This window comes from Theobroma cacao, unplaced genomic scaffold, assembly GCF_000208745.1.
Source record: "Theobroma cacao cultivar B97-61/B2 unplaced genomic scaffold, Criollo_cocoa_genome_V2, whole genome shotgun sequence".
NCBI classification, from domain to species: Eukaryota; Viridiplantae; Streptophyta; class Magnoliopsida; order Malvales; family Malvaceae; genus Theobroma; species Theobroma cacao.
In genome coordinates this window covers 130,383-148,773 of record NW_017234724.1, presented here as the reverse complement: position 1 = coordinate 148,773, position 18,391 = coordinate 130,383, and the positions used below count along the sequence as shown (strand labels likewise).

The following is an 18,391-nucleotide window of genomic DNA, read 5'->3' as shown; positions in this document are numbered from 1 at the left end:
AATATGATATTACCCAACCTATGTTACGGCAAAACAAAACAGTTTATATATTCAACACAAAACACAAATCCAGCCATTCATGCCATCACATCATCATAAGCCACCAATTCAACCCATATATCAAAACACGAGTATATAGTCTCCACTTACTCAATTTCCAAAACCAGTATTCAATTTCAAAACAAGTTATAAAACTCATTTCATTTAACCAACAATTCAATTTTTAAAACAGAATAATTTACCATTTAAACTCATTATTCTTTAAAACATAAAAACAAGTAGAAACAACTTTAGATAGTTAAGATGAAAGTTTGTTACTCACTATAGCAGGAGTTTGGAGTACTCCTATTCTTGGTCCTCGGGTACAATATCTTTACCCTTATCAGAGGGCTCACCATCTATACATAATACACAACACGTAATGCAATATATTTGTGCCAAACTGTTATAAAACTAGTTCAGGCTCTATATGAATGCATGAAATTGAATGAGAATTGTCCGAATAATCACTTAAAGATGGTGTTCTACGTGGGTTCAATTATGATCGGACTGAATTTGTATTCGACCTAACTCAAACTATACACTGTTAAATTAACCAAAACATCCGATTCAACTTCAAATATATTCATTTCACTTCCAAAATTCCAAATACACCTAAGTACCTCAATGAGCTTAATTGTGACTTAATTCACCGTAATGGAAATTCATTCTGATTTTGATATCCGATACCATAAATCATCAATTACTAGCTAAATAACTTGAAATACAACAAAATCCATCATCAATATGTTGCCCATAAAATTCGGCCAAAGTGGGTTGTTGAAGGGCATGTGATTTTCTTGCTTGTTTTTCATGCCAAACATCATTAAACAACTAAAAACACTAAGATATCATGAAATCTAGCAAAATCCACCATCAAAATCTCTCTCCCTAAGGCATTCCAAGTATGCAAACATGCTATCAAATATATGAATGACATGGCAAGTATATAATAGAGCTAAGCTTGACACTAATGGCTTTTGAACAATTTGTTTCAAGCTATTGGCAATAATAAACAAAGTTACTTTAATCAAATTGTTCAAAAGCCATTGGCAACTCAATGTAACATATATGTATAGTGTTGACGGATTCAAGATACCCTATGTACCTAGCCATTAACCAAAATAGTAACAACGAAAATATACATAGTAGGTTCTCAAGATAAACATTAAAATACTGCAACAATTGTCGAAATGCAATGTAATGAAGCTATTAGCTTTAACCAAAACGAAGCTATTGGCTTTACAATTGTCAAAATGCAGAGTAACGTTGTTTATTTTTTATTCATATCTTTTTTAGAAAGATTACACAATTTACATTCCAGAGTTCATGAGTATGCATATGCCAATAGCATGACTTATGGAATGTCTGACTAGTTGATAAGATATTGTGTGACAGGGAAAACACAATTATCCATTTTCCCTAGACCCTTTCTTCCCCTTCTTAACTAAAAACCCTAAACCCTTCTACTCTAGCTATCTAAACAATGCTATTATTATGCAAACACTTCATATGTGTGTCGGGCTGCTCAAACTCATGAGGATACGTCAAACGTGATTGCCATGGTTGTTTGTTAGGAAATGCATAGTGTGGTATGTCAGAATAATTAACATTTTGTTGTAGGTGATTACTATGTTGGATACCATGTTCATGTGGAATATCGTTTGCATTTCGTGCCTTAATTGTCACAAACACAACAACTGCCCTCTCATCTCGCAGAATACTTGCTACATCTTCATCATCCCTAATAACTGTGTAAGAAATCCCTACCGCATAATTGAGTGATGCATGTAGCTCAATTTCATTATTATGTAAATAGACCCCAACAACCTCTTCAACCAACTTCACTAGGCCCAAAATGACAAATCACTTCCAACACCCCTCACTCGTGTCTCACCACCCTTATAACTGTCATAGACCCAATGACCATCGTATGTAATCATAAGCTTGACATTTGACAGACCGTTGAAATTTAACATGAAACACCCATACTTTGATATGGTGATAAATAAAGTTGGTCGGATGCGAATTGAGGCGTAATAAGGAACTTTGGGAACCAAAGAGACAAGATAAATTTTTAGAATAAAATAATATTTTATTAATGAAATAATATTAAAATATAAATATTTAGTCGAATGTCGAAATCAGTCATGAAGAAGGATCATATGGTTGATCCAAGTAGGGGAGAAGATGTCAAGCCTAACTCTATAAAATACTTGTCATGACATACATGTGATGGATAGCATGTTTGAATGCTAGGAGAGTCTCGAAAAATTTACAAAAGTCGGTATTGTACTTAGAGGTACAACAAAGTTGATTTAAGCCTCGAACTAGATCAAATAGAGAATTTAAGATGCAATTAAGAATATTAAAGTCCTAGAATGGTTTAATATGGTGATTTGGAGTTCAAGGATCAATTTGGAGTCAAACTGAAAATTTCACTATCTAGGGGTAAAATGGTAATTTTGCCACTCGAGAACAAAATGGGAATTTTTTTAAAGATTTTGATCATATTTGACTCATTGGAGTATGATTTGAGGTTGAGAAGTTAAAAAAAATGGTGATACCGGCATTTTTCGGAGTATATGGCTAAATTGGTAATTTTACCGCCCCAGGGGCAAAATTGTAATTTTCCACCACCAGAACACTTGTCCAGCACATGAATTTTACCCAATTTTATCATGGATAATTGAAGGAATTTATATGTTGGAGAGAGAAAGCTTAATAGTTAAGAAATAAAAATAGATCAATGAAATGGTGACACGTGGCATATTTATAACCATTAAATATTTGGCTTATAAATTAACACAAATCAGCCCATTTTCTCATTCATATGGCCGGCCAAAGAAGAACAAAGGAGGAAAGGAAAAAACAACAAGAACCCTAGGTGGGAAAATTGAAGAAAAATTGGTGGATTTCAAGGAATCAAGTAATCAAAGGTAAAATTTCTTGATTTTGACTTGTGATCTACCTTTCCCATGCATTTCTCCTTATTTTCCATGGTTAGATTTCATGTTTTCATGGTGAATTCATGGCTGGTCAAAATGGGTATGGAGAGAGAAAGATGTTGGATTGATTTGATTTTAAGTTATGTTAGTGTTTTTAGCTAGTTTAGCATATTTAGAAACAAAACAAAAAGAAAAGAATTCATTTTCCCCCATCACCATCATTGGCCGAATTTTCTAGGGAAGATATTGTGGCTGAAATTGATGATATTTCATGATATTTGGGTGATATTTGATATTTGGTGAGGCTAGAAATTAAATAGGAAATTTTGCTGTGAAAATTCGAATTTTTACCTAATGTATAGACATGTGTGATTATTGACCCGAGATTAATAAATTGAATCTCATTCACAGTCATTGAGGTAATTTAAGTATAATTGGAGTGTAGAAAGTGAGAAGAATTGATTTGGAGTTAAATTGGAGATTTTAGCCGATTAGGCCGAGTATAGTGTGACTTAGGTTGAATATCACATTTAGGTGATTAATCAGACATTTTGCATCCCATCGCATGCATTCATTTAGATTTAGAGAGCCTGAAATAGTTTATGATAAATTGACACAATTTATTGAAATTCGTGTCATGTTTGATGTATATGTGATGAGCCCTCTAACAAGGGTAGAGAGATTGTGCCCGAAGACCGGGAATATGAGTATATCGAACTCCTAGTACTGTGAGTAACCTTACCATCATTTTAATTATCTAAAGTATGTTTTTAATCAGTTTTAATGAAAATTTATGAAAATGAGTTTAAATGGTAAATATTTGTGTTTTACAAACAGAATGTGTTTACATGAAAAGATTTTATAAATTGTCTTGAAATTAAATAAAGATTTTGAAAATAGAGTAATTGGAGACCATCGGTCTGTTATAAATTTATGATTGGAAATTGATGGCTTATGTTATATTGTTATTGTGTTGGCATGATTGGCTGGGCTGTGTTTTATGAATTGTATGAATTGTTTTATTTTACCCTTGCAGGCTGTGTATTAAAATATTAGCCCTGTCATGCTGTCAAAATTTTATTGTATGGTGGGTTTAGCTTGCTGCAGTAGGCGGATTCTGTGGACCAGCCTATTAGAGGGGCACGGAATCCGGATATATATATGTACCTCGGTCGGAGAGGCGCATAGGGTATCTCCTGAGGTATGGACAGAGTTCACGTCACGCCGAACCACCTCGTTATGATGAACTCAGCTAACGCCAAGGAATGGTTGTGTTTTTCAAACTAAAAAGAATATGTTTTACGTGTATACGAAATTTTAACAGCCTTGGTAGGCTCGAGTGTACGCCTCTGATCAAGGTGTCATCGAGTACTATTTGATGGCATTAGCCAAATGTTTATGGAAGTCATAAGCCTTAATGAGAAATTAAATGAAATACAACCGTTTACTTGGATTGGGATTAATTTTCAAATTATGAAATATTTAAAATGATGGGATATTTTAATTGTCTTATTTTACTCGGCTTTAGCTGATTTAAATGATGTTTATTTACTCATTGAGATTTTATAATCTCACCACCCTCTTTTCCACCCATTTCAGGCTCAGAGTAGGCTGTAGATAGCTGATTCCATCGAGGGCTTCCATTGGACTTGCGTCCTCCGAACTGTAGGTTCACCGTTTTCCTCACTTCTAGTCATTCGTAGGCCCGCTTGATATTGTAAATTAAATTAAATTAATTTAAATGCATTGGTTTAATGTGTCACAGTATGAATGAAATTATTTTTCTTTTATGTTATAAAAAGTATTTACGTATAACTCTAAAAATACTGTTTATAAGAAAATAAAATATTTTATTGAATATTTTGTTTTATCTTCTCACTATATTTAAATAATTATAATTTCATTTTAAATAAAGGTTTTAGGTGCTTAAACTTATTTTTGATTGTGAATTATGCAATTAGTACTTGCTTACTAAATTTTAAACTGGTTTCAAAATTTTTCAGTGAAAAATGACCAAAACGCCCCTATGAGACAAAAACTTTTATTTTATCTGTTTTAAGTTGGAAATAGCTCAAAATCCTTTGGAACATAATATTTGTCAACGGTTACTCATCGGGGGAAATGAGAAACTGATATGAAGCCTTGCGGAGTTTCGATTGGCATTCCGAGAGATGAGTGCCCATCGGGGCACCACGGTGGTTGCCACAGGCTCGAGGGGAGTTTCGGGTTGTGACATAACAGGAAATAAGTGTCACAATCAATCAATTTATCAAAAATTGCCCTTCAATGCATAAAAACCACTTACGCAATGCCTAAGTCACATTTGGCCGGCCGCTGAAATTTAACAGAAAATAAGTGTTGCAATGTCTAATACACATTCATGCAATGCCAAAAAACTAGTGAACAAAAGCCTTAAAACAAGACGTGAATTGCACAAGTCACGCAGCACTAGTCTCGCAATACTTAATAATAAGTCACCCAATGCGTAATATCCACTCATATTATGCCAATATAACCAGTCACGTAATGGCCCAATGTCACGCAATACATAACAACAAGTCACGCAATGCTTAAAAACTAGTGACCAAAAGCCTCAAAACAAGAGATAAATTGCACAAGTCAATCACGCACTGCCAATCTCACTATACTTAAGAACAAGTCACTCAATGCCTTATACCCACTCACATTATGACAACAAAATCAGTCACATACTGGCCTAATGTCACGCAATACATAAAAATCAGTCACGCAATGCCAAAAAACTAATGAACAAAAGCCTCAAAACAAGATGTGAATTGCACAAGTCACACAGCACCAATCTCTTAATACTTAATAATAAGTCACTCAATACGTGATATTCACACACATTATGCCAACATAGCCAGTCACGTAATGGCCTAATTTCACGCAATATATAACAACAGGTCACGCAATATATAAAAACTAGTCACGCAAACCCTAAAAACTAGTGAACCAAAGCCTCAAAACAATAGGTGAATTGCACAAGTCATGCACAACTAGTCTTGCAATAGCTGATAATAATTCACTCAATGCCTAATATCCACTCACGGTATGCCAACATAACCATCCACGTATTGATCCAACGTCATGCAATACATAACAACACGTCACCATATACATACAAACCAGTCACGCAATGTCTCAACAGAAGATGTGCATTGCATAATTCATGTAGTGCTTATAACCCAGTCTCCTAATACCTAATAATAGGTCACGCAATGCCTAACATTTGCTCATGAAGTTATTCAACATAATATAACTTAAACCAAGAAACTAAGAAAATATGTGCTCAATGAAAATTCTTAACATTTTATTAATTAGATTTTCTGAAATAAAAAGAGATGATACAAAAAAAATGAATCGTAGTTCATTACTTCCTAAGTTCATCTACTAGTTCATATATCTTAGCGAGAATCTTGTTGTTGGCCAGGATATCAGCCTCTAGGTCAAATGTCTTGGCCACCAACTTGTCGATCAAGGCGTGCATCTCTTGCAGGATTTTCTCCACTTACTCCCTCAAAGGCATCTCCTCCTCCTCGGAGGCAGCATCTTCCTCACTCTCGAGTCTTGGATGTTTGGAGGCCATTTTACAATTATCTGATTTGATTAAGATAATTGAATTTGATTAAAATGGTTAATGGTTCCCTTTATTTATAGGCATGAACATTGACTCTTCATTTTCTACACTGATATAAGTGCAATTAAGGGGGGCTAATTTGGTTATTAAGTACCTGTTCGGCCTGGCCTTTTTTCATCTTATTGACTTCTTAAAAGCAAAAGCTATGCTAAACATCATTTTTCAAGAAATTCTTAATAAAAAGTAGCTTTTTTTAAGAACAAAATTTTTTTAAAAAAGAGCTTAAAGAAAAGCTCGAGGGAGGAGCTTTCTCTTCTCTTCTTTTAAAAATATATTAATTTTTCAAAAAATACCCCTTTCTCAATCAATCTCTCTCTCCTCTCATTCCCTTTGTAAATTATCATTCTCCAATGTAAATCGTGATTTCTCTCTCCTTTACCTCTCTCTACAAAATCTACTAAAAAAATAAAAGACTCAACAACAGAATATCAAAATCTAGAATTTTTTTGTTCTTACAGAGATTAAGTGAAAAAAAATTCTAAAATTTAAAACTGCATTCAGATACTATTTAAAGGCTTTCTCTCTTATTCACTACTTAAAAGGATTTTAATATTACATACATCGTTTTCTCTTTTCTCTTCTTTTTTCAGAATTTAAGCATCATGGTCCGATTGCTTGTTAGATCAACCAAAATCTAATACTATTGCTACTATACAAGTATGAAAATTGTTTCGTTTCTTTATTGATTTCTTTGATTTTAACATCTTAAATTATATATAAACTTCAAGCATTACATTATAGCTTATTAGATGATTGAAGATGACATAAATATCTTTTATGGTAATTTTAACCGAAATTATAACTTATATAATTTATTTCGTTAAACAGTTTACCAAACAACTTTTGGCTAATTCTCTTCTAATTTTACAGAATTTGTTATTAAGGGGGCTGAATTAGTAGATAATCACCTTCGGCATTTGGTAGATAAAGTCACGCAATGCATACAAACAAGTCACGTAATGCCTACAAATAGGTCACGCAATACTCAACAAATATTCAATCATGTAAATATTCAGTCACGTAATGCCACAAACAAGTCATGCAATTCTCAACAAATATTCAATCATGTGATGCCAAATAGATAGATTACGATTCCTAATATCCAGTCACACACCTTAATATCCAGTGACGTAATGCCTAACAAATATTCACGCATCGTCTATAAACTGATTGATTTTGCTACTCCCAACCAAATTTAAGTTTCTAAACTCATATAATTTACCCATCAACTTTTACGTTATATGAATAACCCTAAATAAACCCAAAAACACATAACAAATACCTTGATATCATCTCTGCACTTTGGAATCATGAGAAAGTTTGCTAGTGATATAGACCTCAATGGCGTTGGAGAGCTAGACGGCGAGATATATATCCTGATGGCGTTGGAGAACTGGACGGAAGGATAGTTAAATCGAGATTTAATTTTAAAATTTTTATCTAAATAGCGAGAGAGGAGAAAAAAATCGAGACGCGCCTTCATTTAGATTAATTGGTTTAAAGGGTATTCTTATCAAGTCTTACAAAAAATTATCTAAAAACAGTTAAAATTATAATGACGGTCGTTTTTGAAGTGACCTTACTACGAAGGTCATTTCTCACAATTTCATTTTTCCATTTTGGTCTTTAACCCATATTCGTGCAATTAAACGAAAGTGGTCTTAACTTTAGAAACAAGAAAGAAAAAACAAAAAAAAAAAAAAAAAAAAAGGGGGGCCCCGACTCCGACTCCATGTTTGAAACGTGTTATTTTGAAATTTTGAGGAATTCATGAATTGGGATGATTTATGAATACCACAAGATAATGTATGGCTTCCAACCGAGATAGGCATCCTTTACCTTCCTCTATAAATTGAGGTAGCAAAGCAAGCAACTGGCATCCAAATCAACACATATCCAGCAACATATTAATTAACCATGAAGACCGCAACAGCTGTAGTTTTACTCCTCTTTGCCTTCACATCAAAATCATATTTCTTTGGGGTAGCCAGAGCTGATGAATCCCCGGTGCTTGATAGTGATGGTGATGAACTCCGAACTGGGGTTGAATATTACGTCGTGTCAGCAATATGGGGTGCTGGTGGTGGCGGGCTAGCTCTAGGAAGGGTCACAGGTCAAAGCTGTCCAGAAATTGTCGTTCAAAGAGGATTCGACGACGATGGTCTTCCCGTGATCTTTTCAAATGCCGATGGCAAAGATGGTGTTGTCCGCTTATCTACTGATGTAAACATAGAGTTCGTTCCCATCAGGGATAGACTCTGCCTGACATCGACTGTGTGGAAGCTTGACGATTATGACCTCTCGACAGGCAAATGGTGGGTGACAACTGATGGGGTTAAAGGTGATCCTGGTCATAACACTTTGACTAGTTGGTTTAAGATTGAGGATGCCGGAGCACTCGGTTACAAATTTAGGTTCTGTCCTTCAGTCTGTGATTCATGCATACATTTATGCAACGATTTTGGAAGACATGGACATGATGGACAGGTGCGTTTGGCTCTCAGTGAAAATGGATGGCCATGGATATTTAAGAAAGCAAGAAACTCAATAAAACAAGTTGTTAATGCGAAGCATTAGTTTTAAGTTTTATGTGTCAAGTGTACGTCCTAGTAGCACTACTAGCCGGTCGTTACTTTCCACTAAATAAAAGGTTAGCTCTGTGCTTCCCCAAAAGCCGGCAATGTATTGATATGTAGTCAGAGTCTTGCTTGAGGGTGGAGGTGCTTAAAGGGTCTGTCTTCACAGCCCAGCTTTGTGATCTTTCAGCTTTATGAATAAATAATTTGCCTCTTGCCTCAGCAATATTTTTGTTTAAATATACTATGTTAGAAGCTGGCTTGTGCTTTTACTGCATTTTTTTTGTATTGCGCCGATGACCTGCATATGCTTCAAACCAACAAAAAGTATACAGTGTCTTTCAATAAAAACAAAAGATATATAGTAAGGAATTTAAAAGCCACTACTAGATTCAAGAGAAAAGTGCTCACAATGAACATTTTTACATGTTTTTCTTAGGGGTGTTTTTGTTTTTTTTGAAACACTCATCAATTACTAAAGCCCAAACAGAGTAGTCAAAATAAACCAATACAAATGAACTTTAGAGCGCTCATCTGAGTGCCAAAAATAGAGCAATTGTAGATTCGGAAAAAGCTTGAAAAATCCAGCAAACACCAGGAACTCTAACACAGCAACAAACAAAAATGGGGCAGCCAGCAAGTATCAAACATTCAATTTAATAGTCACATCTCATGAATAAATGCTCTAGATTTGAAAATTAGACAGCTTCCGCTTGACAAAAAACCTTTGTAAGTGAGCTTGTGGTTGTTGAAACATGAATTTATGATAATGGGGAATAAGATAAATATGAACATATTAAAGAATATACATTAATTGGGGCATTTTTAAAATTAATCCTTAAAGATGATATGTTTTCAAAAATAACTCTTTTTATAATTTTAACTATTTTTAGTCAAATTTGACAAAATTACCGTTAAAAAAATTACATGCCATGTATAAAAACATGTTATACGTCATGTTAAAAAAAAAATATTATTGTTATACATCATATACAAAAACATGTTACACGTCATGTTAAAAAAAGAAATATTATTATTATACGTTATGTACATAAACATGTTACACATCATGTTGAAACAAATATTGTTATACGTCATGTTAAAAAAATATTATTGTCACATGCCATATTCAAAAACATTTTGTTCCATTTTAATGTCTAAAATGTTATTGTTACTTATGAACCAAAACCTCAAATCCTCTAGACTCTCCTTATTTTTTTTTAAACAATTTGGCACCGATTAAAATATTTTTAACATGTTTTCATAAATCAAAACACAAATTTTCTAATCTAAAACACCTATTTCGATTAAAAATCGAAATTTTTTTTTTTGAAAAACTAGGTTTATAAATTTCAAATTCTTGAGTTTATTGGTGTCTAAGTCCTAAATTGATCCAATTAAAAATTATTTCAAATATTTATGATTATTTGTACCATTTTAATTTTATTCAAAATACTTAAAAATCAAATTCTCCAAATAATAATGCCAGCTATTGTCCATTTGTGATATTATTTAATTTTTTGTCTTCTTATACATATATGCAGTCAAGTTCCTCAATAAATGCACAATTAAGATACAAGATAAGATTAACGTATGGACAAAAAAAAATGCCGATATTGCTTATAATTTATTAATTTTGTGAGAATGGGCACCGGTAGAGGCGGAGCCTCCTTATGTGATGGGGGGCCCAAAACTTTTAAAATATTTTCATAACATATAAAAAATTTAAAATCTTTTTTATATATTCTATTAATGACCTTTCAAAAATAATTTTTTATTTAATAATTAATATAAATAAATAATAATAAAATGATTTCACATATCTCAGCCAACTTTAAATATTTTTTTCAATTTATATTATTATTTATATTTATATTTATTTATTTATTTCATTTTTATTCTATTTGTTCATGTGTTATAAGTTTTTATAATTTTTTTAAAAATTTTTACAAACCATTAATCATATTCTTTTTTTCCTTTTTTGTCATATAATATATAGTATCTACCTTGTACTTGTCATGTTCTTCTTTTTTATGCTACGTAAATTTTATTTTTTATGATTTGAATCTTTAAAAATTAATAAATTATTATATAGTTCTCAAATATAAGTTGTAGTGTTACATTGTTACTTAAAATTTCATCAATGTATCATTTTTTAATTAATAAATTATTATATAGTTCTCAAATATAAGTTGTAGTGTTACATTGCTTTTTAAAATTTCATCAATGTATTATTTTTTAATTAATCCTGATTATATAAGAGAAATTAACTTGAGTATTTTTTTATATGCTTTACGTTTTATATTTAATTGAAATGAAATTATCTTGAATCTATAGTATTTAAATAATTCTGATTATATAGGAAGAAACTATTAATCTTATATATCATTTTTAACTATTATATTTTACAAATTATAATTTTATATTTAGTTTCATATTTTTATTATCAATATTTTTATTGTTGATCAAATTTAATATATTAGTTTTTAAAAATTTTTAACTCTTATTCAACTGTGTTTGGCTCCCTCAATAAAATTTGGCTAGCTCCGCCCTTGGGCACCGGACGAAATGATCAACAAAGTAAAAGGAATAAAATTTTAATAATTAGGAAAATTAAAAATATAATTTTGATCAATATACATTTTTTTTATCTAGGACTATCTTCTTATATTGCTTCATTTTTAGATACTAATTCTTTATTTTTTTAATAAATATAATTTCTTATTTACCTTCATTTTCTCCAAAAAAAATTATTAATCATTTTAAGGGCCAATTTATAATTCAAATGAATTCAACAACGCCTTATCATTAATCCCACTTTATAATTGAAACACAATATATTTGATTAAAATTTTGAATATGTCACTTTTTAAATGATTTATTATTGTAATTATTTTTGCATATAAAATCAGAAAGTTAAACTTACGAGGAATTTTAATTCATTTACCAATTATTTTGTTCTAATTTGGTATAAATTTTTAGGATGTAAAAAAAGGTTAAACATTTTTCATTAATGCTATAAAATGATTCTGTTTAATTAATATTTTTATTACTTGTTAATGGTTTTTTATTTTAGTTTTGTAAACATTTTGTAAAACAAGAACAAGAACAAAAGGTCAACAACAATATAATAATTAAATTAAAAAGTATGAACACTTAAAATGTAACACAAATTATAACTCAATTAATGAGTCTATATAAAATTAAAATTATGTATTTATCATCTAATGTAAATATATATATTAAATGTAAAATTCTAAAAGAATTATTTATTTCAATATATATCAAATATATCTATTTTATCTTTTTACTTTCAAAAGTAGATAAATAAATAATAAAAAACTCAATAACTTAAATTTTTTATCCATAACAACGTCACAATACATATACATTCCAATATTTAATTTATTAATTAATACATCACCTTTTTATTTAAAAAACACATGACCCTCTCTTTTCTAGATAAATAAAAAAAAATTATGCGGCAATACGTAAGCCACTTGCTTGATAATAATTGAAACATTCTCTGTCCACCCATGTATCTATCAACCTATCACATCAAATAATGTTGGTTCAAATGTTCATGGGCCTTTTTCCTTATCCTCAATGAATGCACTGTCTGCACTGCCAGTTTTTATAACAACGTGGCTATTATATTTATGAAGGGTTTCTATATATATATATTCTGACAAGATAAAAGTTTAAAAATTTTTTAAAATAAATGTTTTTAAAATTATAAATATTCATTTTTAAGATTTCTCAACTTTTAAATTTATTTATTAATTGGTGATATGATTTAATTCACTGATAATGTATAGAATTCATAGATGACAATGCATAAAAGATAAACCTAATTATAAAACATGTTAATAGATCAATAAATACCAATCATGTAATAAACGATTACAATAACAAAACTTTCAAACATATTAAAACATTATATTGAAAATAATTGATTATAATATACTTGGCAAACATCTAAACATGTATTTAAATTACAATCATCCCCTTAAGCTGCCACACCATAATTGGAATATGTCTTCCTCAAGTTATTATAGTTTAAATTTTTTATCATTGCTGAGAAGTTAATATATGAAAATCATACTTGTACCATAGAATTTATAAATATAACATCAGAGTACAATAAAAATAATTTAGGCAACGCATGAAGAGTTGGGAGATTTGATGACAAGATTTGATACATTAAAAAATATTTTCCACTCATTTGGTATTAATTAAAAATAGATAATTCAAGTGGGAAAGAAAGAAGAACAAAAACTAAAAGTTCTTCAAGATGATCTAGCAATTGAGAAGAAAAATTATCTAACTGCTTTGAAGTATTTTCCAACTCACACGTAGGTATCAGCCTTTCACATCATTAACGTAACGATGTTTCCTTTTCTTTTATTGTCTTCTTTGCTGATTTTTTTTTCCTTATCGTTAAAGGAGAAACAGATGCCTTGCTACTATCAATACTTTATTTTTGAATATAAAATAATTAAGAAGACAAGACAAAATTTGATAAATAAATCAAATGCTACATATTATCACGTGGTAAGATTTAAATGAAATGAAAGGACTGTGTCTCACCGTCGCTTTCCATAGATATATTATAAGTCAACAAATATGCCATGGTGTTTTTTTTTTTTTTTTGCAATAATGAGAAAAATTCTAAGCTTATCTTTGAAACAATTAATCAATTTGACAATTTATATTTAAAAAATTTCAATTTAGTTATATCTGTAATCTATAATTTATATAATTTATACTTAGTCTTATAACAATAAGATTGAATAAAGTTTTGGTGATATACATAGATGTTTAAAATATAAAGAAAACTTAGATTAACGTCATCAAAGGGCTTTACTTGATGGTTGGTTTTATGATATTAGTCATATAAAGTATGAATAAATTTTTTCTCGTGGGCGAACACAATTTGTATTAATATATTATATGTTTAGAAAAAAAGGTATTCATGCGTAGATCAAATACCATCACTATTGCTCGCAAAGGTGGATCTCTAGGCTCCAAAAATTTTATATATTATTTTTTTATATTAAGAAATGTAGTGAAATACATACTTATGGAAAAGAATAAAATAAAATATAATTTTTGTTGGCACCAAAATAACATGTCTGAATCCGACGCCGAATGCTCACCATAAGTAGCAATCAACTTATCACATGCCGTCAAGGAGAAATAGATGGCCTCGTGCTATTGGTTTTAGCTTTGAACAACAACGTGACTAATTTATTACAATAATTAAGAAGATAAAGACAAAATCTATCAAGCAAATAAATGAAAATCTATATATCAACTTGCAATAAGATTTGAATGGATAGGCTGTATATGTCTCACCGACTGCTTTTAAATGAACCTCATGAGTTTGCAAAATAGGAGGTGTGAAACTTTTCTGAGGACAAAATATATCCTTACCACTTTTATACTCTCTAATAATAAAATATTATGATAAAGTTCAGATTAAACTAAATTATTTTTTAAATAAATTAAAATANAAAATTCTAAGCTTATCTTTGAAACAATTAATCAATTTGACAATTTATATTTAAAAAATTTCAATTTAGTTATATCTGTAATCTATAATTTATATAATTTATACTTAGTCTTATAACAATAAGATTGAATAAAGTTTTGGTGATATACATAGATGTTTAAAATATAAAGAAAACTTAGATTAACGTCATCAAAGGGCTTTACTTGATGGTTGGTTTTATGATATTAGTCATATAAAGTATGAATAAATTTTTTCTCGTGGGCGAACACAATTTGTATTAATATATTATATGTTTAGAAAAAAAGGTATTCATGCGTAGATCAAATACCATCACTATTGCTCGCAAAGGTGGATCTCTAGGCTCCAAAAATTTTATATATTATTTTTTTATATTAAGAAATGTAGTGAAATACATACTTATGGAAAAGAATAAAATAAAATATAATTTTTGTTGGCACCAAAATAACATGTCTGAATCCGACGCCGAATGCTCACCATAAGTAGCAATCAACTTATCACATGCCGTCAAGGAGAAATAGATGGCCTCGTGCTATTGGTTTTAGCTTTGAACAACAACGTGACTAATTTATTACAATAATTAAGAAGATAAAGACAAAATCTATCAAGCAAATAAATGAAAATCTATATATCAACTTGCAATAAGATTTGAATGGATAGGCTGTATATGTCTCACCGACTGCTTTTAAATGAACCTCATGAGTTTGCAAAATAGGAGGTGTGAAACTTTTCTGAGGACAAAATATATCCTTACCACTTTTATACTCTCTAATAATAAAATATTATGATAAAGTTCAGATTAAACTAAATTATTTTTTAAATAAATTAAAATATAATCGAATTACCATTTTTTTTTGAGTTATCAAATCCTTTTTTTTAATCTCCAACTATCCTAATTGGATACAGCCAAATATAAGGAGAATGTGGCGGGCCATCCTCCACTTGAAAACCGACTTTGTAGGCATCTTGATTAGGCTGCCAATTCAGTCACGTTGCAAATCAGATTTAGACTTGAAAATGAGACTCCAGCTAACTTATATAAAAGTAAAAGTAGATGTAAAATATCTTAAATTGTGTCTAGTTACTAAATGAATTAGTTATGAAATTTATCAAAAATAAGTTTTTACCTTTTTATGCTATTATTCATTGGATTTTTGTCTTTTTTCTAATAATAAATTACTTATAAATTAAAAAACAAAAAAAAATTACTTATTTATATTTCAAAATTACATTTTAGAAAAATATAGAAGTACATATTTATGTACAAAGCATGTAACCAAGAATGCTAGTATAATTAAACTACATATTTATAAAAATATACTTGAAAAGCTCTTCACTGATAGTTTTTAGTAATTTTTTGTTTTATATTTTAATTTGAAATAAAATGAAGTCAAAATTAAAAAAGTTTTACTATTAAAAGTTAAATTAAGATAGTATTTACGGGACAAAGAGACTATTATTATTAACTTTAGTATTAATACTGACTTAATAAATTTTATCATAAACATAAATTAACCTCCCCATGTTTTATTCTTTTTTATTTTTTCTTTTCTCTTTCCTCTTTTTTTCCCCCTTCCGTACCTCACAGACTTAAAAGGGACAACAATGCCGGAGGGATTGCAATACGCAAAGCTCATGAGTGCAATCAATACGTAACGGCAGAAAAAGCATAAGTCAGCTTATCAAATATATACTCCATATTGCTCAGCCAAGATGCAAATTGTTTATTCATAAGGTTGGAAAGAGGTTGTGAAGATAGACCCAGTGAGGACATATCCAGTCTCAAACAAAGGCAACCTTAACAAAAACATCCAACTATGCATTACAACCAGCTTTCTAGGATGCACACACTTTTAACTTTATTTATTCAAAGCTAACAGCAAGAACTGCTACTTTGAATAATTTCATAATAAACTTAGAGCTACTGCTTCCCAACAACTTGTTTTATCGCCCTTGTTGCTTTTGTAAATACAAAGGGCCATCCTTGGTCACTGAGACCCAGCCGTATTTGTCCATTGTCTTCATATCTTCCAATATCGCTACATAGAGTTGTGCATGAATCACAGACTGAAGGGCAGTAAGTAAATTTGTAACCGAAAACTCCATTCTTCTCAATCTTAAACCAATTAGGAAAAGTGTGAGGACCAGCATCACCTGCAACCCTACCGGCTATCACCCACCATTTTCCTGTCGACTGGTCATAGTCGTCAAGCTTCCACACAGCTGTTGTCAAGCAGAGGCTGTCTCTAAGGGGAACGAACTCTATGATTAGATCAGTGGATACGCGGATAAAAACATCGTTGGGTTTGACTGGTGAAACTATCACCGGAATACCATAGTCAAGTTCAGATCGTCTTTGAACAACGATATCTGGGCAGCTTTGATTTCTAGACCTGCCCAGAGCTAGCCCGCCACCACCAGCAGCCCATAATGCTGACACAACGTAGTATTCAACACCCGTGCGAAGCTCTTCGCCGTCGGTGTCAAGCACGGGCTTATTTGTGGCGTTGGCTACCCCAAAGAAATCAGATTGTATTGCAAAGAGAGAGAGGAGCAAAGCTGCAGCTATTGTGGTCTTCATGGTTAATCTTTTGCCCGATATGTGTTGTTTGTGGATGCTGAGTGCTTGGTTTTCTAATTATTCAATTCATCAACGCCCGAACATCTAAATAACACGTTTCATATATGGACCAATTTGTTTTGCATGTTTAGGCACTTAAACTCAAAAATTTTTCGTAATTCTTTGGTCCCCACCATTTATTTCTATGGCTATTTTCGGGAGACACGAGCGATGGGTTTTTATTTTAATTTTATTAAAAAATAAAAAAATAGAATTGTGTCGCGGAATTATGGTTCTTATATATTTTAGGAATGTTTTTGGTTTTGGTATGCATTATGCACCTAAAGGTAATCTTTATATAGTAAAATTAGTTTGTAACACATAGAACCATGTGTATGAAAATTAACTAATTTTAGTAATTTATTCACTTTAAGGCAGCGACCGTCATCTTTCGATTTTTAATTATCATATTATTGCATATAGAAAATTAGAAATATATAATTTTGTCACCCCTAGAGTTCATTTGGTTCACAGAATGGAATAGAGGAGGAATAAAATCGTTCTTTTGTAGAATACACTTTATTAAAATTAAAAAATTTATTTTGTTAAAAAATAAAAATATTTTAAGTAATAAAATCAAAATATTTTTTGCTATAATTAAATAATATTTAATATTAAAAGAAAAAATATATTCTTTATTAAATTTAAATAATACTAAATAATATTCTTTATTACGTTTATTCTATTCAAATAATAATATTAAATATATTCTTTATAATATTTATTATAGTTAAATAATATTAATATATTAAATAATACTTAAATATTTTCATTTCCTTTTTTTTTGAAAATAAAGTAAAAAAATTGTGTCTTCTGTGCTTTAGAGAGAGAAAGAGTAAGGAAGAGAGAGAAAAAATAGGTTTGGTATTATTTTAGAAGGTAATTTATTAAATTGTAAAATAATATTTTTGTCTAATCAACTTTTTTTTTTTATTCTTAACAATTCGGAATAGCCATTCCATTGAATCAAATGTAATTTTATCTTAGGAATGATAATAGGGGAGGAATGGCTATTCC

The 18,391-nt window shown here is 30.4% G+C and overlaps 2 protein-coding genes across 2 annotated transcripts; one reads left to right on the top strand and one right to left on the bottom strand.

Annotated features, from left to right (window-relative positions):
* The first annotated feature begins 8,467 nt into the window (after positions 1 to 8,467).
* LOC18604295 (21 kDa seed protein-like) lies at positions 8,468 to 9,449 on the top strand. The gene has a single exon (XM_018129750.1). It carries the CDS (start codon positions 8,563 to 8,565, stop codon positions 9,220 to 9,222), a length of 660 nt encoding a protein of 219 aa, XP_017985239.1. The 5' UTR covers positions 8,468 to 8,562; the 3' UTR covers positions 9,223 to 9,449.
* A 6,975-nt stretch (positions 9,450 to 16,424) lies between these two features.
* Positions 16,425 to 17,446, bottom strand: LOC18604297 (21 kDa seed protein-like). Its single transcript, XM_018129749.1, has one exon. The coding sequence runs from the start codon at positions 17,333 to 17,335 to the stop codon at positions 16,676 to 16,678; it is 660 nt and encodes a 219-aa protein (XP_017985238.1). The 5' UTR covers positions 17,336 to 17,446; the 3' UTR covers positions 16,425 to 16,675.
* Between the last annotated feature and the right edge of the window lie 945 nt (positions 17,447 to 18,391).

What these genes read in the sequence shown, in the direction of transcription:
- LOC18604295 (XM_018129750.1), top strand. Translation starts at nt 8,563, where the DNA reads ATGAAGACCGCAACAGCTGTAGTTTTACTCCTCTTTGCCTTCACATCA.
- LOC18604297 (XM_018129749.1), bottom strand. Translation starts at nt 17,335, where the DNA reads ATGAAGACCACAATAGCTGCAGCTTTGCTCCTCTCTCTCTTTGCAATA.